The 17,665-nt window shown below is 37.2% G+C and overlaps 1 protein-coding gene across 1 annotated transcript in view; it reads right to left on the reverse strand.

Annotated features, from left to right (window-relative positions):
- Positions 1-17,665, reverse strand: part of SPATA1 (spermatogenesis associated 1) — a 58,864-nt gene that overhangs the window by 4,148 nt on the left and 37,051 nt on the right. Inside the window, 3 exon segments of the mRNA XM_005887413.3 lie at positions 1,511-1,689; positions 9,271-9,396; positions 10,291-10,402. Coding sequence (XP_005887475.1) covers positions 1,511-1,689; positions 9,271-9,396; positions 10,291-10,402 — 417 coding nt within the window.

Here is a 17,665-nt window from a genome sequence, read left to right on the forward strand (position 1 = left end):
AAGTTAAATAAGCGGGGTGACCATATACGGCCTTGACGTACCCCTTTCCCAATTTGGAACCAGTGCTTTGGTTCTAACTTGCTTCTTGACCTGCATACAGATTTCTCAGGAGGCAGGTAAGGTGGTCTGGTATTCCCTTCTCTTTAAGAAATTTCCACTTTGTTGTGATCCACAGTCAAAGGCTTTGCCATAGTCAATAAAGCAGAAGTAGATGTTTTTCTGGAACTTTCTTGCTTTTTCTCTGATCCAGTGGGTGTTGGCAATTTGATCTCTGGTTCCTCTGCCTTTTCTAAATCCAGCTTGAACTAGATTTTCAAACTGGATTTTCTGGAAATTCTCAGTTCACATACTGTTGAAGCCTAGCTTGGAGAATTTTGACCATTACTTTGCTAGTGTGTGAGATGAGTGCAATTGTACAGTAGTTTGAGCATTCTTTGGCATTGCCTTTTTTTGGGATTGGAATGAAAACTGACCTTTTCCAGTCCTGTGGTCACTGCTGAGTTTTCCAAATTTGCTGGCATATTGAGTGCAGCACTTGTACAGCATCATCTTTTAGGATTTGAAGTAGCTCAGCTGGAATTCCATCACCTCCTCCACTAGCTTTGTTTGTAGTGATGCTTCTTAAGGCCCACTTGACTTCTCACTCCAGGATGTCTGCCTCTAGGTGAATGATCACACCATCGTGATTATCTTGGTCATTAAGATCTTTTTTGTATAGTTCTTCTGTGTATTCTTGCCACCTCTTCTTAATATATTCTGCTTCTGTTGGGTCCATACTATTTCTGTCCTTTAATGTACCCATCTTTGCATGAATTGTTCCCTTGGTATCTCTAATTTTCTTGAAGAGATCCCTAGTCTTTCCCATTCTATTGTTTTCCTCTTGTTTCTTTGCACTGATCACTGAGGAAGGCTTTCTTATCTCTCCTTGCTATTCTTTGTGAGGTGTAACTGTCTGGAAAGAAAGAATTTAAGCTGCTTTCATGAAAAGGACATTATCATATATTCAACTTGAGAAAACAGTAAGATAAAAAGTTTCAGTGATGCTTAAAAAACGTATCAGCTAATATGGAGAAAACTTTATTTAAAACTATTTGGATTTTATATTAAATTGACCTAAAATGGTAAACTTTTACTCATAGAAACAGAGTAGATTGGTGGTTGGTGGAAGCAGGAGGTGCAGGTTGGGAGAAATGGGTAACAGTGGTCAAAAGTTACAAACTTGTAGATATAAGATCTACAAGTTCTAGGGATGTAATATACAGCACAGGGGCTTTCCTGGAGGCTCAGACAGTAGAGAATCTGCCTGAAATGCAGGAGACCTGGGTTCGATCCCTGGGTGGGAAGACCCCCAGGAGAAGGGAATGGCCATCCACTCCAGTATTCTTGCCTAGAGAATCCCCACGGACAGAGGAGCCTGGCAGGTTACAGTCCATAGGGTTGCAGAGAGTCAGGCATGACTGAAGTGACTTAGCAGGCACACTCAACAGAATGTGAACATATTTAATAGTACCTTAGAGTCTGTGATGTTTGCAAGATTCTTTGGTCTCATCTTGATCTCCCTGGCTTTAAGTTGCATGAGCAATTTTTTATAGTGAAGTTCCACATCTTCTCGAAGTTTTGTTAAAACTTCCTCCAATGATGCTGTAACTTTCTTTGTTTCAGAGCACTTTTTTTTCCAACCACCACAGGCTTAAAAAAAAAAAAAGAACCAACAACAACAAAAAAACGCAAATGCTATAGTTTGATTAAACTTTTCAATCTGGAAAGGACCCTGGAGTTAATTCAAGTCATTCCTCTCTCATATGCTGAGGAAATTAGAGTTAAGAGAAAAATGTTTATTGAATTAAAAGGCCTACATATATAGTAAAATACTCTTAAATCCAGGGACCAAAATCAAGTTCTTCATGCTTGTACTTTTTTAGAAAATCTTTCTTCAAAATACTACCTGTAACAAAATATGTATACTTTTATTTTGATTACTTTTATCCATAATCTGATTTGAATTCAGTATTTATATAATTAAAAATATAAAACAAAAAGGCAAAATATATATTTTCAGATTTTCCTTATTTTTCAGCCCGAAAATGACTTGTTTTGTGAAATCAGTTGATTCTAATTCATCATTTATCAAAATTATTCCCAATATATTCCCAAACTGCTGTGGGGCAGAATTTCTTTTTTTTTTTTTTTTTTTGCTATTCTTTTTTTAATTTTTTTTAAAATTTTATTTTATTTTTAAACTTTACAAAATTGTATTAGTTTTGCCAAATATCAAAATGAATCCACCACAGGTATACAAGTGTTCCCCATCCTGAACCCTCCTCCCTCGTCCCTCCCCATACCATCCCTCTGGGTCGTCCCAGTGCACTAGCCCCAAGCATCCAGTATCGTGCATCGAACCTGGACTGGCAACCCGTTTCATACATGATATTATATATGTTTCAATGCCATTCTACCAAATCTTCCCACCCTCTCCCTCTCCCACAGAGTCCATAAGACTGTTCTATACATCAGTGTCTCTTTTGCTGTCTCATACGCAGGGTTATTGTTACCATCTTTCTAAACTCCATATGTATGCGTTAGTATACTGTATTGGTGTTTTTCTTTCTGGCTTACTTCACTCTGTATAATAGGCTCCAGTTTCATCCACCTCATTAGAACTGATTCAAATGTATTCTTTTTAATGGCTAATACTCCATTGTGTATATGTACCACAGCTTTCTTATCCATTCATCTGATGATGGACATCTAGGTTGCTTCCATGTCCTGGCTATTATAAACAGTGCTGCGATGAACACTGGGGTACATGTGTCTCTTTCCCTTCTGGTTTCCTCAGTGTGTATGCCCAGCAGTGGGATTGCTGGATCATAAGGCAGTTCTATTTCCAGTTTTTTAAGGAATCTCCACACTGTTCTCCATAGTGGCTGTACTAGTTTGCATTCCCACCAACAGTGTAAGAAGTTTCCCTTTTCTCCACACCCTCTCCAGCATTTATTACTTGTAGACTTTTGGATCGCTGCATTCTGACTGGCGTGAAATGGTACCTCATAGTGGTTTTGATTTGCATTTCTCTGATAATGAGTGATGTTGAGCATCTTTTCATGTGTTTGTTAGCCATCTGTATGCCTTCTTTGGAGAAATGTCTATTTAGTTCTTTGGCCCATTTTTTGATTGGGTCATTTATTTTTCTGGAGTTGAGCTGTAGGAGTTGCTTGTATATTTTTGAGATTAGTTGTTTGTCAGTTGCTTCATTTGCTATTATTTTCTCCCATTCTGAAGGCTGTCTTTTCACCTTGCTAATAGTTTCCTTTGATGTGCTGAAGCTTTTAAGTTTAATTAAGTCCCATTTGTTTATTTTTGCTTTTATTTCCAATATTCTTGGAGGTGGGTCATAGAGGATCCTTCTGTGATGTATGTCAGAGAGTTTTTTGCCTATGTAGGGCAGAATTTCTTAAACATGACTTCTGGTTGAGAAAATTAGAAATTAAACTCTGTCAGTTTAAGGAATCGCTTTGACACTAATGAGATTCAAAATATAAACTTAATTGGAACACAAACTGCATGCTAGTATACCAGAATATGTTTATATTTCCTTTTTTAAGATTATCATGAAAACACCTTAAAATTCTATATTATAAGGTGATTTAATTAAAAATAAAAAACTACATGGAACTTTAACTCAAGATTTTAACAATTTATCTCAGCCCTATATCTAACCCCACAGCAAGTTCTACTGGTACCACTCCCAAAATCCTTTGTGCATCTCCCACATTCTCCCCTCTTCAGTGCTGCATTCCTAGGCAATCCGCTATCATCTTTTGAAAGATGTATTATCTCTCTAATGGCCTCTCTGCTTCCATTCTTGCCCCTCTACAGGCTATTCCATCTTTCTAAAACATCTTTGCTGCTGCTGCTGCTAAGTCGCTTCAGTCGTGTCCGACTCTGTGCGACCCCATAGACGGCAGCCCAGCAGGCTTTTCTGTCCCTGGGATTCTCCAGGCAAGAACACTGGAGTGGGTTGCCATTTCCTTCTCCAATGCATGAAAGTGAAAAGTGAAAGTAAAGTCGCTCAGTCATGCCCGACTCTTAGCGACCCCATGGTCTGCAGCCTTCCAGGCTCCTCCTTCTGTGGGATTTTCCAGGCAAGAGCACTGGAGTAGGTTGCCATTGCCTTCTCTGAAAACATCTTTAAAATACTTTAAATCACCTAAATCCAAAGGTTAAAAATCCTCTGATGTCTTCCCATATTACTTGTAACAAAATCCAACTTCTGGAACTGGCCTATCTGTTCCTTGCTGACCTTTTGATTTTCTCCCTCTACATTCTTTCTTACTGATCACACTTCAGCCACACTGGTCTTGGTTCAGGTCCTTAATTCTGAAAGCTTATTTCTATCTCTATATCTTGACTTTTAGTGTTCCTCCTGTTTGGACTCTTTTCCCCCTATCTTTTTACATGCTTGTTGTTGTTTAGCTGCCAAGTCATGTCCAACTCTTTTTGCCATTCCATGGACCGTAGGCCACCATGCTCCTCTGTCCATGGGATTTCCCGGGCAAGAATACTGGAGGGGGTTGGGTTGCCATTTTCTTCTCCAGGAGATCTTCCCAACCCAAGAATCGAACCTGTGTCTCCTGCATTGGCAGGTGGATTCTTTACCACTGAGCCATCAGGGAAGCTCCTTCACATGTTTATCATTTTATTAATCAAACCTTAATGATATCTCCTCAAAGAAGCCTTCCTTGAAAAGTCTAGCTAAACCATCTCTCCTGCTCCACCACTCTTTACTTTACTCTTTTAATTTACTTTTTAGCTCTCATCAGTAGCTGATGAGACCACCAGCTATTTGTTTATTGTCTGTATCCTCCAATTAGAGGCAACCCCTTGAGGGCAGGGTCATGTTTGTCTTGTTTACTGCTGTAACCTCAGTATTTAAAACAATGCTGAGAACTGAGGTGCATAGTAGGTTCAATCAAATATTTGATGGCTGATAGATACATTTTATCTTGAAACATTCCTGTTGAAATAGAAAGTAAGTGATAATTCTCATTTTATAAATAGAGTGAGGCCCAAAGAGGAGAAATAACTTGTGTAAGTAAATGATTATTCTGGTATCAGGTCCTGGTCCTATGATTTCTAATTCATTGCTCAAATCTGTCTGATAAAATTGCTCTTTTTTCACTATAACATGGCCAAATCATTGCCACCTCTTCCGGGGTAACACTTTAATATTATGAGGTAAAACATTCAGAAGTACCTCCTGACATTGTCTGTAACCTTCAGTCAGATCTAGTACTAGAGCAATAATTTTTCTGTAAACTGAGAGATTCAAGGGATTAGATCTGATACACAAAGCACCTGAAGAACTATCACTGTACAGGAGGCAGTGATTAAAACCATTCCCAAGAAAAAGAAAGGCAAAATGGTTGTCTGAGGAGGTCTTAGAAATAGCTAAGAAGAGAAGGGAAAGGCAAAGGAGAAAAGGAATGATATATCCATCTGAATGCAGAGTTCCAAAGAATAGCAAGGAGAGATAAGAAAGCCTTCCTAAGTTGATCAGTGCAAAGAAATAGAAGAAAACAATAGAATGGGAAAGACTAGAGATCTCTTCAAGAAAATTAGAGACACCAAGGGAACATTTCATGCAAAGATGGGCACAATAAGGGACAGAAACAATATGGACCTAATGGAAGCAGAAGATATTAAGAAGAGGTGGCAAGAATACACAGAAGAACTATACAAAAAAGATCTTAATGACCCAGATAACCATGATGGTGTGATCACTCACTGAGAGCCATATCCCAAATTCCTGTTGGCTACTTATTTTACATATGGTAATATAAGTTTCCATGTTACTCTTTCCATACATCTCACCCTCTTCTCCCCTCTCCGCATGTCCATAAGTCTATTCTCTATGTCTGTTTCTCCATTGCTGCCCTGTAAATAAATTCTTCAGAACCTTTTTTGTAGATTCCATATGTGTGCATTAGAATATAATATTTATCTTTCTCTTTCTAACACATTTCACTCTGTATAATAGGTGCTAGGTTCATCTACCTCGTCAGAACTGACTCAAATGTGTTCCTTTTTATGGGAGTAATATTCCATTGTGTATATTACCACAACTTCTTTATCCATTCATCTGTTGATGGGCATCAAGGTTGCTTCAGTGTTCTAGCTATTGTAAATAGTGCTGCAGTGAACAATGGGATACATGTGTCTTTTTCAACCCGAATTTCCTCAGGGCATATGCCTAGGAGTGGGATTGCTAGGTCATATGGTGGTTTTATTCCTAGTTTTTAAAGGAATCTCCATACCATCTTCCACAGTGGCTGTATCGATCTATATTCCCACCAACAGTGCAAGAGCATTAAAAATTCAATTATTTTTAAAAGCTGACATTTATTAATTTTAACAGTCATGTATTAAATAAGTGTTTATTAAGTGCCTACTGAGCTTAGTCACTGTTCTAGGGGCTGGGGAGATAGTAATAAGCCAACATAATCTTGTCCCTGCCCTCAAAGTGTTTATGGTCCAGTGGAGGTATGATGATCAAGTTAAGCAGTAGTGATACATCCAGATAACTGCTATGATAAAGGAATTACAGATTCTATGCATGGGAGTACAGATGAAAAACACCTAAATCAAATGGAAGAGATCAAGAAAGGCTTCCAGGAAAAGTGGTAGATGTACTGGAATCTGAGCTTCCCTGGTGGCTCAGTCAGTAAAGAATTTGCCATTTGATCCTTGGGTCAGGAAGATCCCCTGGAGAAGGAAATGGCAATCCACTCCAGTATTCTTGCTGGAACAATCCCATGGACAGTGGAGCCTGCCAGGCTACAGTTTATGAGAACACAAGAGTCAGACATAACTTAGCGGCTAAACCACCACCCACCATACTAGAATCTGAAGTGTGCCTCCTCTTGGCTCCATGCCTTCAGTCTTTTCCCTCTGCCATCTAAATCTTATCTTCTCCTTCTACTCCTTTCTTCAGAGTTCCTGGTTATTTCCTACTAATCATTCAATCTCAGCTTAGATATCACTCTTGAAGCCTTCTTTGAGTCCCTTAGTCTCCCCTAGATGCTCAATTTTTTTGGTATGTGTGTCTGTTTGCTTTGCTAAATTGAATGAATGGGTGAATGAATGAGAGAAATGAGGTAAGAAAAATAGTTTCCTTGCAATAATTAGAAACAGATTTGTTAGAACTTATAGAAATGAAAAAAAATGAGAAAGGGTGGAGGAAGCATAGGATAATGATTTGAGAGATGTTAAATAATTCAAGAGGCTTACATTTTGGGTTGTATTAGAAGATAGAAAGGGTAAAAGGTATATATGGAATTAACTGCCTTTCAGTTCAGTTCAGTCACTCAGTCATGTCCGAATGTTTGCCACCCCATGGACTGCAGCATGCCAAGCTTCCCTGTCCATCACTGACTCCTGGAGCTTGTTCAAACTCATGTCCATCGAATCAGTGATGCCATCCAACTATCTCATCCTCTGTTGTCCCCTTCTCCTCTTGCCTTCAATCTTTCCCAGCATCAGGGTCTTTTCCAATGAGTCAGTTCTTCCCATCAGGTGGCCAAAGTATTGGAGCTTCAGCTTTAGCATCAATCCTTCCAATGAATTTTCAGGATTGACTTCCTTTAGCATTGACTGGTTTGATCTCCTTGCAGTCCAAGGGACTCTCAAGAATCTTCTCCAACACCATAGTTCAAAAACATCGATTCTTCGGTACTCAGCTTTCTTTACAGTCCAACTCTCACATCCATACATGACTACTGAAAAAACCATAGCTTTGCCTAGATGGACTTTTGTTGACAAAGTAATGTCTCTGCTTTTTAATATGCTGTCTAGGTTGGACATAGGTTTTCTTTCAAGGAGCAAATGTCTTTTAATTTCATGGTCGCAGTCATCATCTGCAGTGATTTTGGAGCCCCCCAAAATAGTCTGTCACTGTTTCCATTGTTTCCCCATCTATTTGCCATGAAGTGATGGGACTGGATGCCATGATCTTAGTTTTCCGAATGTTGAGTTTTAAGCCAGTTTTTTCACTCTCCTCTTTCACTTTCATCAAGAGGCTATTTATCCCTCTTTGCTTTCTGCCATAAGGGTGGTATCATCTGCATATATAATATTATTGATATTTCTCCCTGTAATCTTGATTCCAGCTTGTGCTTCATCCAGCCCGGCATTTTGCATGATATACTCTGCGTGTAAGTTAAATTAGCAGGGTGTCAATATACAGCCTTGACTTACTCTTTGCCCAATCTGGAACCAGTCCATTGTTCCATGTCAGTTCTAACTGTTGCTTCTTGACCTGCACACAGATTTCTCAGGAGGCAGGTCAGGTGGTATTCCCATCTCTTTAAGAATTTTCCACAGTTTGTTGTGATCCACACAGTCAAAGGCTTTGCCACAGTCAATGAAGCAGAAGTACATGTTTTTCTGGAACTCTCTTGCCTTTTCTATGATCTAATGGATGTTGGCAATTTGATCTCTGGTTTCTCTGCCTTTTCTAAATCCAGCTTGAACATCTGGAGTTCTTGGTTCACATACTGTTGAAGTTTAGCTTGGAGAATTTTCAGCATTACTTTGCTAGTGTGTGAGATGCGTGCAAATGTAAGGTAGTTTGAGCATTCTTTGGCATTTCCTTTCTTAGGGATTGGAATGAAAACTGACCTTTTCCAGTTCTGTGGCCACTGCTGAGTTTTCCAAATGTGCTGGCATATTGAATGCAGCACTTTCACAGCCTCATCTTTTAGGATTTGAAATAGCTCAGCTGGAATTCCATCACCTCCTCCACTAGCTTTGTTTGGAGTGATACTTTTTAAGGTCCACTTGACTTTGGACTCCTGGATGGGCTCAGGAAACTCAAGTAGGGGCTCTCAACCTATGGGGCAGGGAGATGGGAGGGAGGTTCAAAAGGGAGGTGATATATGTACACCTATGGCTGATTCATGTTGAGATCTGACAGAAAACAATGAAGTTCGGTAAAGCAGTTACCCTTCAATAAAAAAATAAATTAAAATAAAAAATAATTGAATTTTAATAAAAAGCATGTTGCATTTAGTGTATAAAATAGTCAAACAATGATTTCATCTTTCCTATAGTGAATCTATATCAATAGTGTACTATTTAGACTATAACAGTATAACAGTAAATATCATTTTGTGATTTATTCTGTAAAATAAATCACAGGCACAGAATTTACAGGGATAAATTCTGTAAACCTTGAGTTTCCTTTATAGTGATAAAAGATGTAATAAATTTTACCATGATAGCGCTTTAATTTGCCTTGTTCCAATAGCCTTTCAGCTTTTTTCATTAGTTCTTTTCTAATTCTTTCCAGATATCTTCTTTCTTCCTCTATTTGTTTCATTTGTTCAATAATCTTGTCCCCTAATAGATTATAAGCCATACTCATAAATACCTAAAAGCTAAAAGATGGGTCAAGTCCTAAAATATAGAATATAAAACTAAAAAATGCTTAAAACAGCAAGTATAAATTTTACCCCAAACTCTGTTTTTCTACCTGTAGTACAGTGATTTGCCACTGTGGAAAACACTAAGGAGTCATTTCAGTATTTATAGGAGATTTATATATATGTAAACAATACAGTATGTTTCTTTTGCATTTATATATATATGTATAGAAACTAGGTAGGCTTCCCTGGTGGCTCAGAGGGTAAAGCGTCTGCCTACAATGCAGGAGACCTGGATTCGATCTCTGGGTCGGGAAGATCCCCTGGAGAAGGAAATGCAACCCACTCCAGTACTCTTGCCTGAAAAATCCCATGGACGGAGAAGCCTGGTAGGCTACAGTCCATGGGGTTGCAAAGAGTCGGACACGACTGAGCAACTTCACATAGAAACTAGGTAAAGCTGTGTAGTTATATCCCTTGATTTAATTCTTTAAGTAAATTTATCTTGGGTCCAAAGTTATTGTACTTAAATCTTACATAGAAAAATGTATATTTTAGAATATATTTTTTAAAATGTAGAAATAATACTAGTGACACACATATGCAGTAATCAACATAACAATCATATACTTTAAAATAATTTAACTTTTTGTGGTAAAATATACATAATTTACCATTTTAATCATATTCAAATGTACAGTTTAATGGCACTGTGTGCATTCATAATATTTTGCAAGCATCACCACCCCTTCATCTCCAAAACTTTATTTTTCCAAACTAAAACTGTACACATTAAACAATTAACTCCTCATTAACATTATTTAACTTTACCTCATAGAATCATCTGTACTTATAGTATCATCATACTTACTCTCAGTCTGTGATAAAGGTATATCAGTTATTCCTGGAGAAAGAGCAGGTTGACAAGGAAGTGAAGGAAAATCAATAAGATCTGGTAGGGGGATGTACTCTGTTTTACCTAGCTGTAAGCAAACATGAAAATCAGTAAGATCTGGTAGGGCTACACATTATTTTTCACCTATTTGTAAGCATCTGATAATGCCAACAGTAATGCAGTTTTTTACTTATAAGGTGATGAACTCCAAAATCTACCTTTGTAACTATAGACCCTCTCTAGTGCTCTATTTTCTCCATTCCTCTATTACTTGGATGTTATATCACAGGTGCTTCAAACTAAAAATTTACAAAGAAGAAAAATAAAAGAATCCATATTCCTTTCTAAGCATGATTTCCTTCCAAGATTTCTTTTATTTGTTATGACAAATAAATTATTTGTTATGACAACTTTTAAATGTTTCTCAGATGGCTATTGAATTTTTTTTTCTTGAGCCAATTTTGATCACTTATATTTGCTTAGAAAATTGGACATCCTAGCACATTTTCAAATTTTAGCATACATTATATTCTCATATATTTTATCACCTCTGTATTTGTGTTACATTGCCTTCATCTCACCTAATTTTTGTGTCTCTACCCTTTTTTGATAAACTACCTCAAGCCTTACTGATGTTGATGTTTCTGCCACTACCACTTTATAGATCTTGAACTCTTTTCAATTCTACTAGGCTGTTTACTTCTGTAACTTATTAGTTTCTACTTTTATCTTCATTAAGAAACCCTTATCCCTACTTTGTTTTATTATTTTTTCTAGTTTATTGCATTTTATTTTGTTAACTTATAAGGTCAGATTCCCACAGGATAATGGCAACCACCTAAATTAGAATCTCTCCACACATGCTCTCAACTACTATAAAAAGAAAGCAAATATAATCACCCATAACTTATGTCTGCAGTGTAAGTAGGACACAGAATCCTCTAATTTACATATACTTTAATTTACATGTAAGTGGAGAAATAAACACTCTAGGCCAGCTGTGTGTGCTTAGGAGCTCACATCTAAGCAGAGTCAGATGGGGACTATGCATTAGAGAGACAATACACAGATAACACAGTGAACATTAACCACAATTCAGTCTTAAAGGAAAGGGTCCTACATGTGGTGAAGAAATATTGAGAGATAGGGTATGAACTGGTAAATCAGAGCTCTTTCTATGAGGAATCTAAAAGAAAGGGGCTTTTAAAATGTAGAGGACCAGAGGTGGTAATTATGGGAAAACATAGTTACTAGGTGAGAGGAAAATGCTTCAGAAGCAAGAGATGTTCTGTTAAGCAAGGTAGTAAGAGAAAGAAAGGTGGTCAAGTTAGTTAAGAGCTCTGCTGAATTAAATCAGTAAGAAAGTATACAAAGAAAAAAGACCATTTCCCCCAAATGTCCCATTTATTTAAAAATAAACAACTGCATTTTATTATAACAACAGAAGAGGGCACTCCTAATCTACAAGCTAAACTAAACCACCAGAACACTACTCCCTGTTCCTCTGTAAGAACACCTACTACTGATTCAGAAAAATCCAACACAAGTAAGCAAAGACAACATCTACAAAATAATGTAACATTCATGCTAAGTTACTTTTTGAAAACCCTCAAAATTGAGAACTAAAACAAAACAAAACCAGCAGCCAAGAGGCAGAAAAAATTAACAATATCCCAACATAGATTGTATTAAATGAATTCAAAGCATTTTAGGTATTAATGAACACCATAAATCACAAATTTAGACATTCAGAATAAAAATGGAAAAACAAAAACCCAGGAAGATGTAAAATGGAAATTGACCAAATTGAAGCAAGAAATTAAAGAAGAAAACAAACTGTCTCAGAAATGAATAACAGATATCCGAACAGGAACAGATACGACCAAAAAAAATAGAGTAAGCATAATAGAGAACAGAAATAAAAGGAGCAAAGAAAATTAAGCATAAAGAAATGGTAAACTTGACCTAGAAGAAATAAAAAGGAGTTAATCAATAATGAATAATGCAATAACTGAGATCAAAAACACTCTGGAGGGAAACAACAGTATAATAACTGAGGCAGAAGATAGGATGAGTGAGGTGGAAGATAGAATGGTGGAAATCAATGAAGCAGAGAGGAAAAAAGAAAAAAGAATTAAAATAAATGCTGACAACCTCAGAGACCTCTGGGACAATGTCAAATGCCCCAACATTCGAATCATAGGAGTCCCAGAAGAAGAAGACAAAAAGAAAGGCCATGAGAAAATACCTGAGGAGATAATAGCTGAAAAATTCCTAAAATGGGGAAAGAAATAGCCACCCAAGTCTAAGAAACCCAGAGAGTCCCAAACAGGATAAACCCAAGATGAAACACCCAAGACACATATTAATCAAATTAATGAAGCTCAAACACAAAGAACAGATATTAAAAGCAGCAAGGGAAAAACAACAAATAGCACACAAGGGGATTCCCATAAGGATAACAGCTGATCTTTCAATAGAAACTCTTCAGGCCAGAAAGGACTGGCAGGACATACTTAAAGTGATGAAAGAGAAAAACCTACAATCCAGATTACTGTACCCAGCAAGGATCTCATTCAAATATGAAGGAGAAATCAAAGGCTTTACAGACAAGCAAAAGCTGAGAGAATTCAGCACCACCAAACCAGCTCTTCAACAAATGCTAAAGGATCTTCTCAAGACAGGAAACACAGAAAAGGTGTATAAACTCAAACCTAAAACAACAAAGTAAATGGCACAGGATCATACTTATCAATAATTACCTTAAATGTAAATGGGTTGAAAGCCCCAACCAAAAGACAAAGACTGGCTAAATGGATACAAAAACAAGACCCCTATAGATGCTGTCTACAAGAGACCCACCTCAAAACAAGGGACACATACAGACTGAAAGTGAAGGGCTGGTAAAAAGATGTTTCATGCAAATGCAGACCAAAAGAAAGCAGGAGTAGCAATACTCATATCAGATAAAATAGACTTTGACATAAAGACCATGAAAAGAGACAAAGAAGGATACTACATAATGACCAAAGGGTCAAGCCTTTGATCTAGAAGATATAACAATTATAAATATATATGCATCCAACATAGGAGCACCACAATATGTAAGGCAAATGCTAACAAGCATGAAAGGGGAAATGAACAGTAACACAATAATAGTGGGAGACTTTAATGCCCCACTCACACATATGGATAGATCAGCTAAACAGAAAATTAGCAAGGAAACACAAACTTTAAATAATACAATGGACCAGTTAGACCTAATTGACATCTATAGGACATTTCACCCCAAAACAATGAATTTCACCTTTTTCTCAAGTGCACATGGAACCTTCTCCAGGATAGATCACATCCAGGGCCATAAATCTAGCCTTGGTAAATTCAAAAAAAATGAAATAATTTCAAGCATCTTTTCTGATCATAGTCTGGTAAGATTAGATGTCAACTACAGGGGGGAAAAAACTATTAAAAGTACAAACATATGGAGGCTAAACAACACACTTCTGAATAACCAACAAATCACAAAAGAAATAAAAATATGCATAGAAATGAATGAAAATGAAAACACAACAACCCCAAACCTATGGGACTCAGTAAAGCAGTGCTGAGGGGAAGGTTCATAGCAATACAAGCTTATCTCAAGAAACAAGATAAAAGTCAATTAAATAACCTATTTCTACACCTAAAGCAACTAGAAAAGGAAGAAATGAAGAGCCCCAGGGTTAGTAGGAAAGAAATAATACAAATTAGGGCTGAAATAAATGAAAAAGAAACAAAGGAGACCATAGCAAAAATCAACAAAGCTAAAAGTTGACTCTTTGAGAAGATAAATAAAATAGACAAACCATTAGCCAGACTTATCAAGAAAGAAAGGGAGAAGAATCAAATCAGCAAAATTAGAAATGAAAATGGAGAAATCACAACAGACAACACAGAAATACAAAGGATCATAAGAGACTACTATCAGCAACTATATGATAATAAAATGGACAACTTGGAAGAAATGGACAAATTCTTAGAAAAGTATAACCTTCCAAAACTGAATCAGGAAGAAATAGAAAATCTTAACAGACTCATCACAAGCATGGAAATCGAAACAGTTATCAGAAATCTTCCAGCAAACAAAAGCCAAGGACCAGACGGCTTCACAGCTGAATTCTACCAAAAATTTAAAGAAGAGCTAACACGTATCCAGTACTCTTGCCTGGAAAATCCCATGGACGGAGGAGCCTGGTAGGCTGCAGTCCATTGGGTCGCTAAGAGTTGGACATGACTGAATGACTTCACTTTCACTCTTCACTTTTATGCATTGGAGAAGGAAATGGCAACCCACTCCAGTGTTCTTGCCTGGAGAATCCCAGAGACAGGGGAGCCTGGTGGGCTGCCGTCTATGGGGTCGCACAGAGTCGGACACGATTGAAGCGACTTAGCAGCAGCAACACGTATCCTACTCAAACTCTTCCAGAAAATTGCAGAGGAAGGTAAACTTCCAAACTCATTCTATGAGGCCACCATCACCCTAATACCAAAACCAGACAAAGATGCCCCCTCCCCCCAAAAAAAGAAAACTACAGGCCAATATCACTGATGAACATAGATGCAAAAATCCTAACAAAACTCTAGCAAAAAGGATGCAACAACATATTAAAAAGATCATACATCATGACCAAGTGGGCTTTATCCCAGGGATGCAAGGATTCTTTGATATCTGCAAATCAATCAATGTGATACACCACATTAACAAATTGAAAGATAAAAACCATATGATTATCTCAATAAATGCAAAGAAAGCCTTTGACAAAATTCAACACCCATTTATGATAAAAATCCTCCAGAAAGCAGAAATAGAAGGAACATACCTCAACATAATAAAAGCCATGTATGATAAACCCACAGCAAACATTATCCTCAATGGTGAAAAATTGAAAACATTTCCCCTAAAGTCAGGAACAAAACAAGAGTGTCCATTCTCACCAGTACTATTCAACATAGTTTTGGAAGTTTTGGCCACAGCAATCAGAGAAGAATAAAAGGAATCCAGATTGGAAAAGAAGAAGTAAAACTCCCACTGTTGGCAGATGACATGATCCTCTACATAGAAAACCCTAAAGACTCCACCAGAACATTACTAGAGGTAATCAATGAACATAGTAAAGTTGCAGGATATAAAATTAACACACAGAAATCCCTTGCATTCCTATACACTAATAATGAGAAAACAGAAAGAGAAATTAAGGAAACAATTCCATTCACCATTGCAGTGAAAAGAATAAAATACTTAGGAATAAATCCACCTAAAGAAACAAAAGACCTATATATAGGAAACTATAAAACACTGATGAAAGAAATCAAAGATAACACAAATAGATGGAGAAATAAACCATGTTCATGGATCAGAAGAATCAATATAGTGAAAATGAGTATACTACCCAAAGCAATCTATAGATTTAATGCAATCCCTATCAAGCTACCAACAGTATTTTTCAGAGAACTAGAACAAATAATTTTCACAATTTGTATGGAAATACAAAAAACCTCGAATAGCCAAAGCAATCTTGAGAAAGAAGAATGGAACTGGAGGAATCAACCTGCCTGGCTTCAGATGATACTACAAAGCTACAGTCATCAGGACAGTATGGTACTGGCAAAAAGACAGAAATATAGATCAATGGAACAAAATAAAAAGCCCAGAGATAAATCCATGCACCTATGGACACTTTATCTTTGACAAAGGAGGCAAGAATATACAATGGATTAAAGATAATCTCTTTAACAAGTGGTGCTGGGAAAACTGGTCAACCACCTGTAAAAGAATGAACTAGAACACTTTCTAAAACCATACACAAAAATAAATTCAAAATGGATTAAAGATCCAAAAGTAAGACCAGAAACTATAAAACTCCTAGAGGAAAATATAGGCAAAACACTCTCTGACATAAATCACAGCAGGATCCTCTATGACCCAGCTCCCAAAATAATGGAAATAAAAGCAAAAATAAACAATGGGACCTAATTAAACTTAAAACCATTTGCACAATGAAGGAAACTATAAGCAAGGTGAAAAGACAGCCTTCAGAATGGGAGAAAATAATAGCAAACAAAACAACTGACAAAGAATTAATCTCAAAAATATACAAGCAGCTCCTACAGCTCAATTCCAGAAAAATAAATGACCCAATCAAAAAATGGGTCAAAGAACTAAACAGACATTTCTCCAAGGAAGACATACAGATGGCTAACAAATACATGAAAAGATGCTCAACATCACTTATTATCAGAGAAATGCAAATCAAAACCACAATGAGGTACCATCTCACACCAGTGAGAATGGCTGCTATTAAAAAGTCTACAAACAATAAATGCTGGAGAGGGTGCGGAGAAAAAGGAACCCTCTTACATTGTTGGTGGGAATGCAAACTAGTATGGCCACTATAGAGAACAGTGTGGAGATTCTTTAAAAAACTGGAAATAGAACTGCCATACTACTCAGCAATCCCACTGCTGGGCATACACACTGAGGAAACCAGAATGGAAAGAGACATGTGTACCCCAATGTTCACCGCAGCACTGTTTACAATAGCTAGGACATGGAGGCAATCTAGATGTCCAATGGCAGACGAATGGATAAGAAAGCCATGGTACATATACACAATGGAATATTAGCCATTAAAAAGAATGCATGTGAATCAGTTCTAATGAGGTGGATGAAACTGGAGCCTATTATACAGAGTGAAGTAAGTCAGAAAGAAAAACACCAATACAGTACACTAACACATATATATGGAATTTAGAAAGATGGTAACGATGACCCTATATGTGAGATAGCAAAAGAGACACAGATGTAAAGAACAGTCTTTGGACTCTGTGGGAGAAGGTGAGGGTGGGATGATTTGAGAGGGTAGCGTTGATACATGTATATTATATATGAAGCAGATTGCCGGTTCAGGTTTGATACATGAGACAGGGTGCTCAGGGCTGGTGCACTGGGATGACCCTGGGGGATGGGGTGGGGAGGGAGGTGGGAGGGGAGTTCTGGATGGGAAAACATGTGTGCCCATGGCTGATTTATGTCGATGTTTGGCAAAAAACACTACAATATTGTAAAGTAACTAGCCTCCAATTAAAATAAATACATTAATTTTAAAAATTAAAAAAAAAAAAAGAAATGGTAAACTTGATCAGAGAGAAAGTAATAGAAATAGAAGGTAAAGAAGAACTAATAAAGACAAACTGGGGTCCCTGAAAAAAAAAAACATTGAATGGATCTGCTATTTATATTGTTTTCTAGAACTATAATTTGTTGAAATAAAAGAAGGCTTGATCTTCATACTGAAAGGGCCCACTAGTGAAA

Source organism: Bos mutus, chromosome 3, assembly GCF_027580195.1.
Source record: "Bos mutus isolate GX-2022 chromosome 3, NWIPB_WYAK_1.1, whole genome shotgun sequence".
Lineage (NCBI taxonomy): Eukaryota > Metazoa > Chordata > Mammalia > Artiodactyla > Bovidae > Bos > Bos mutus.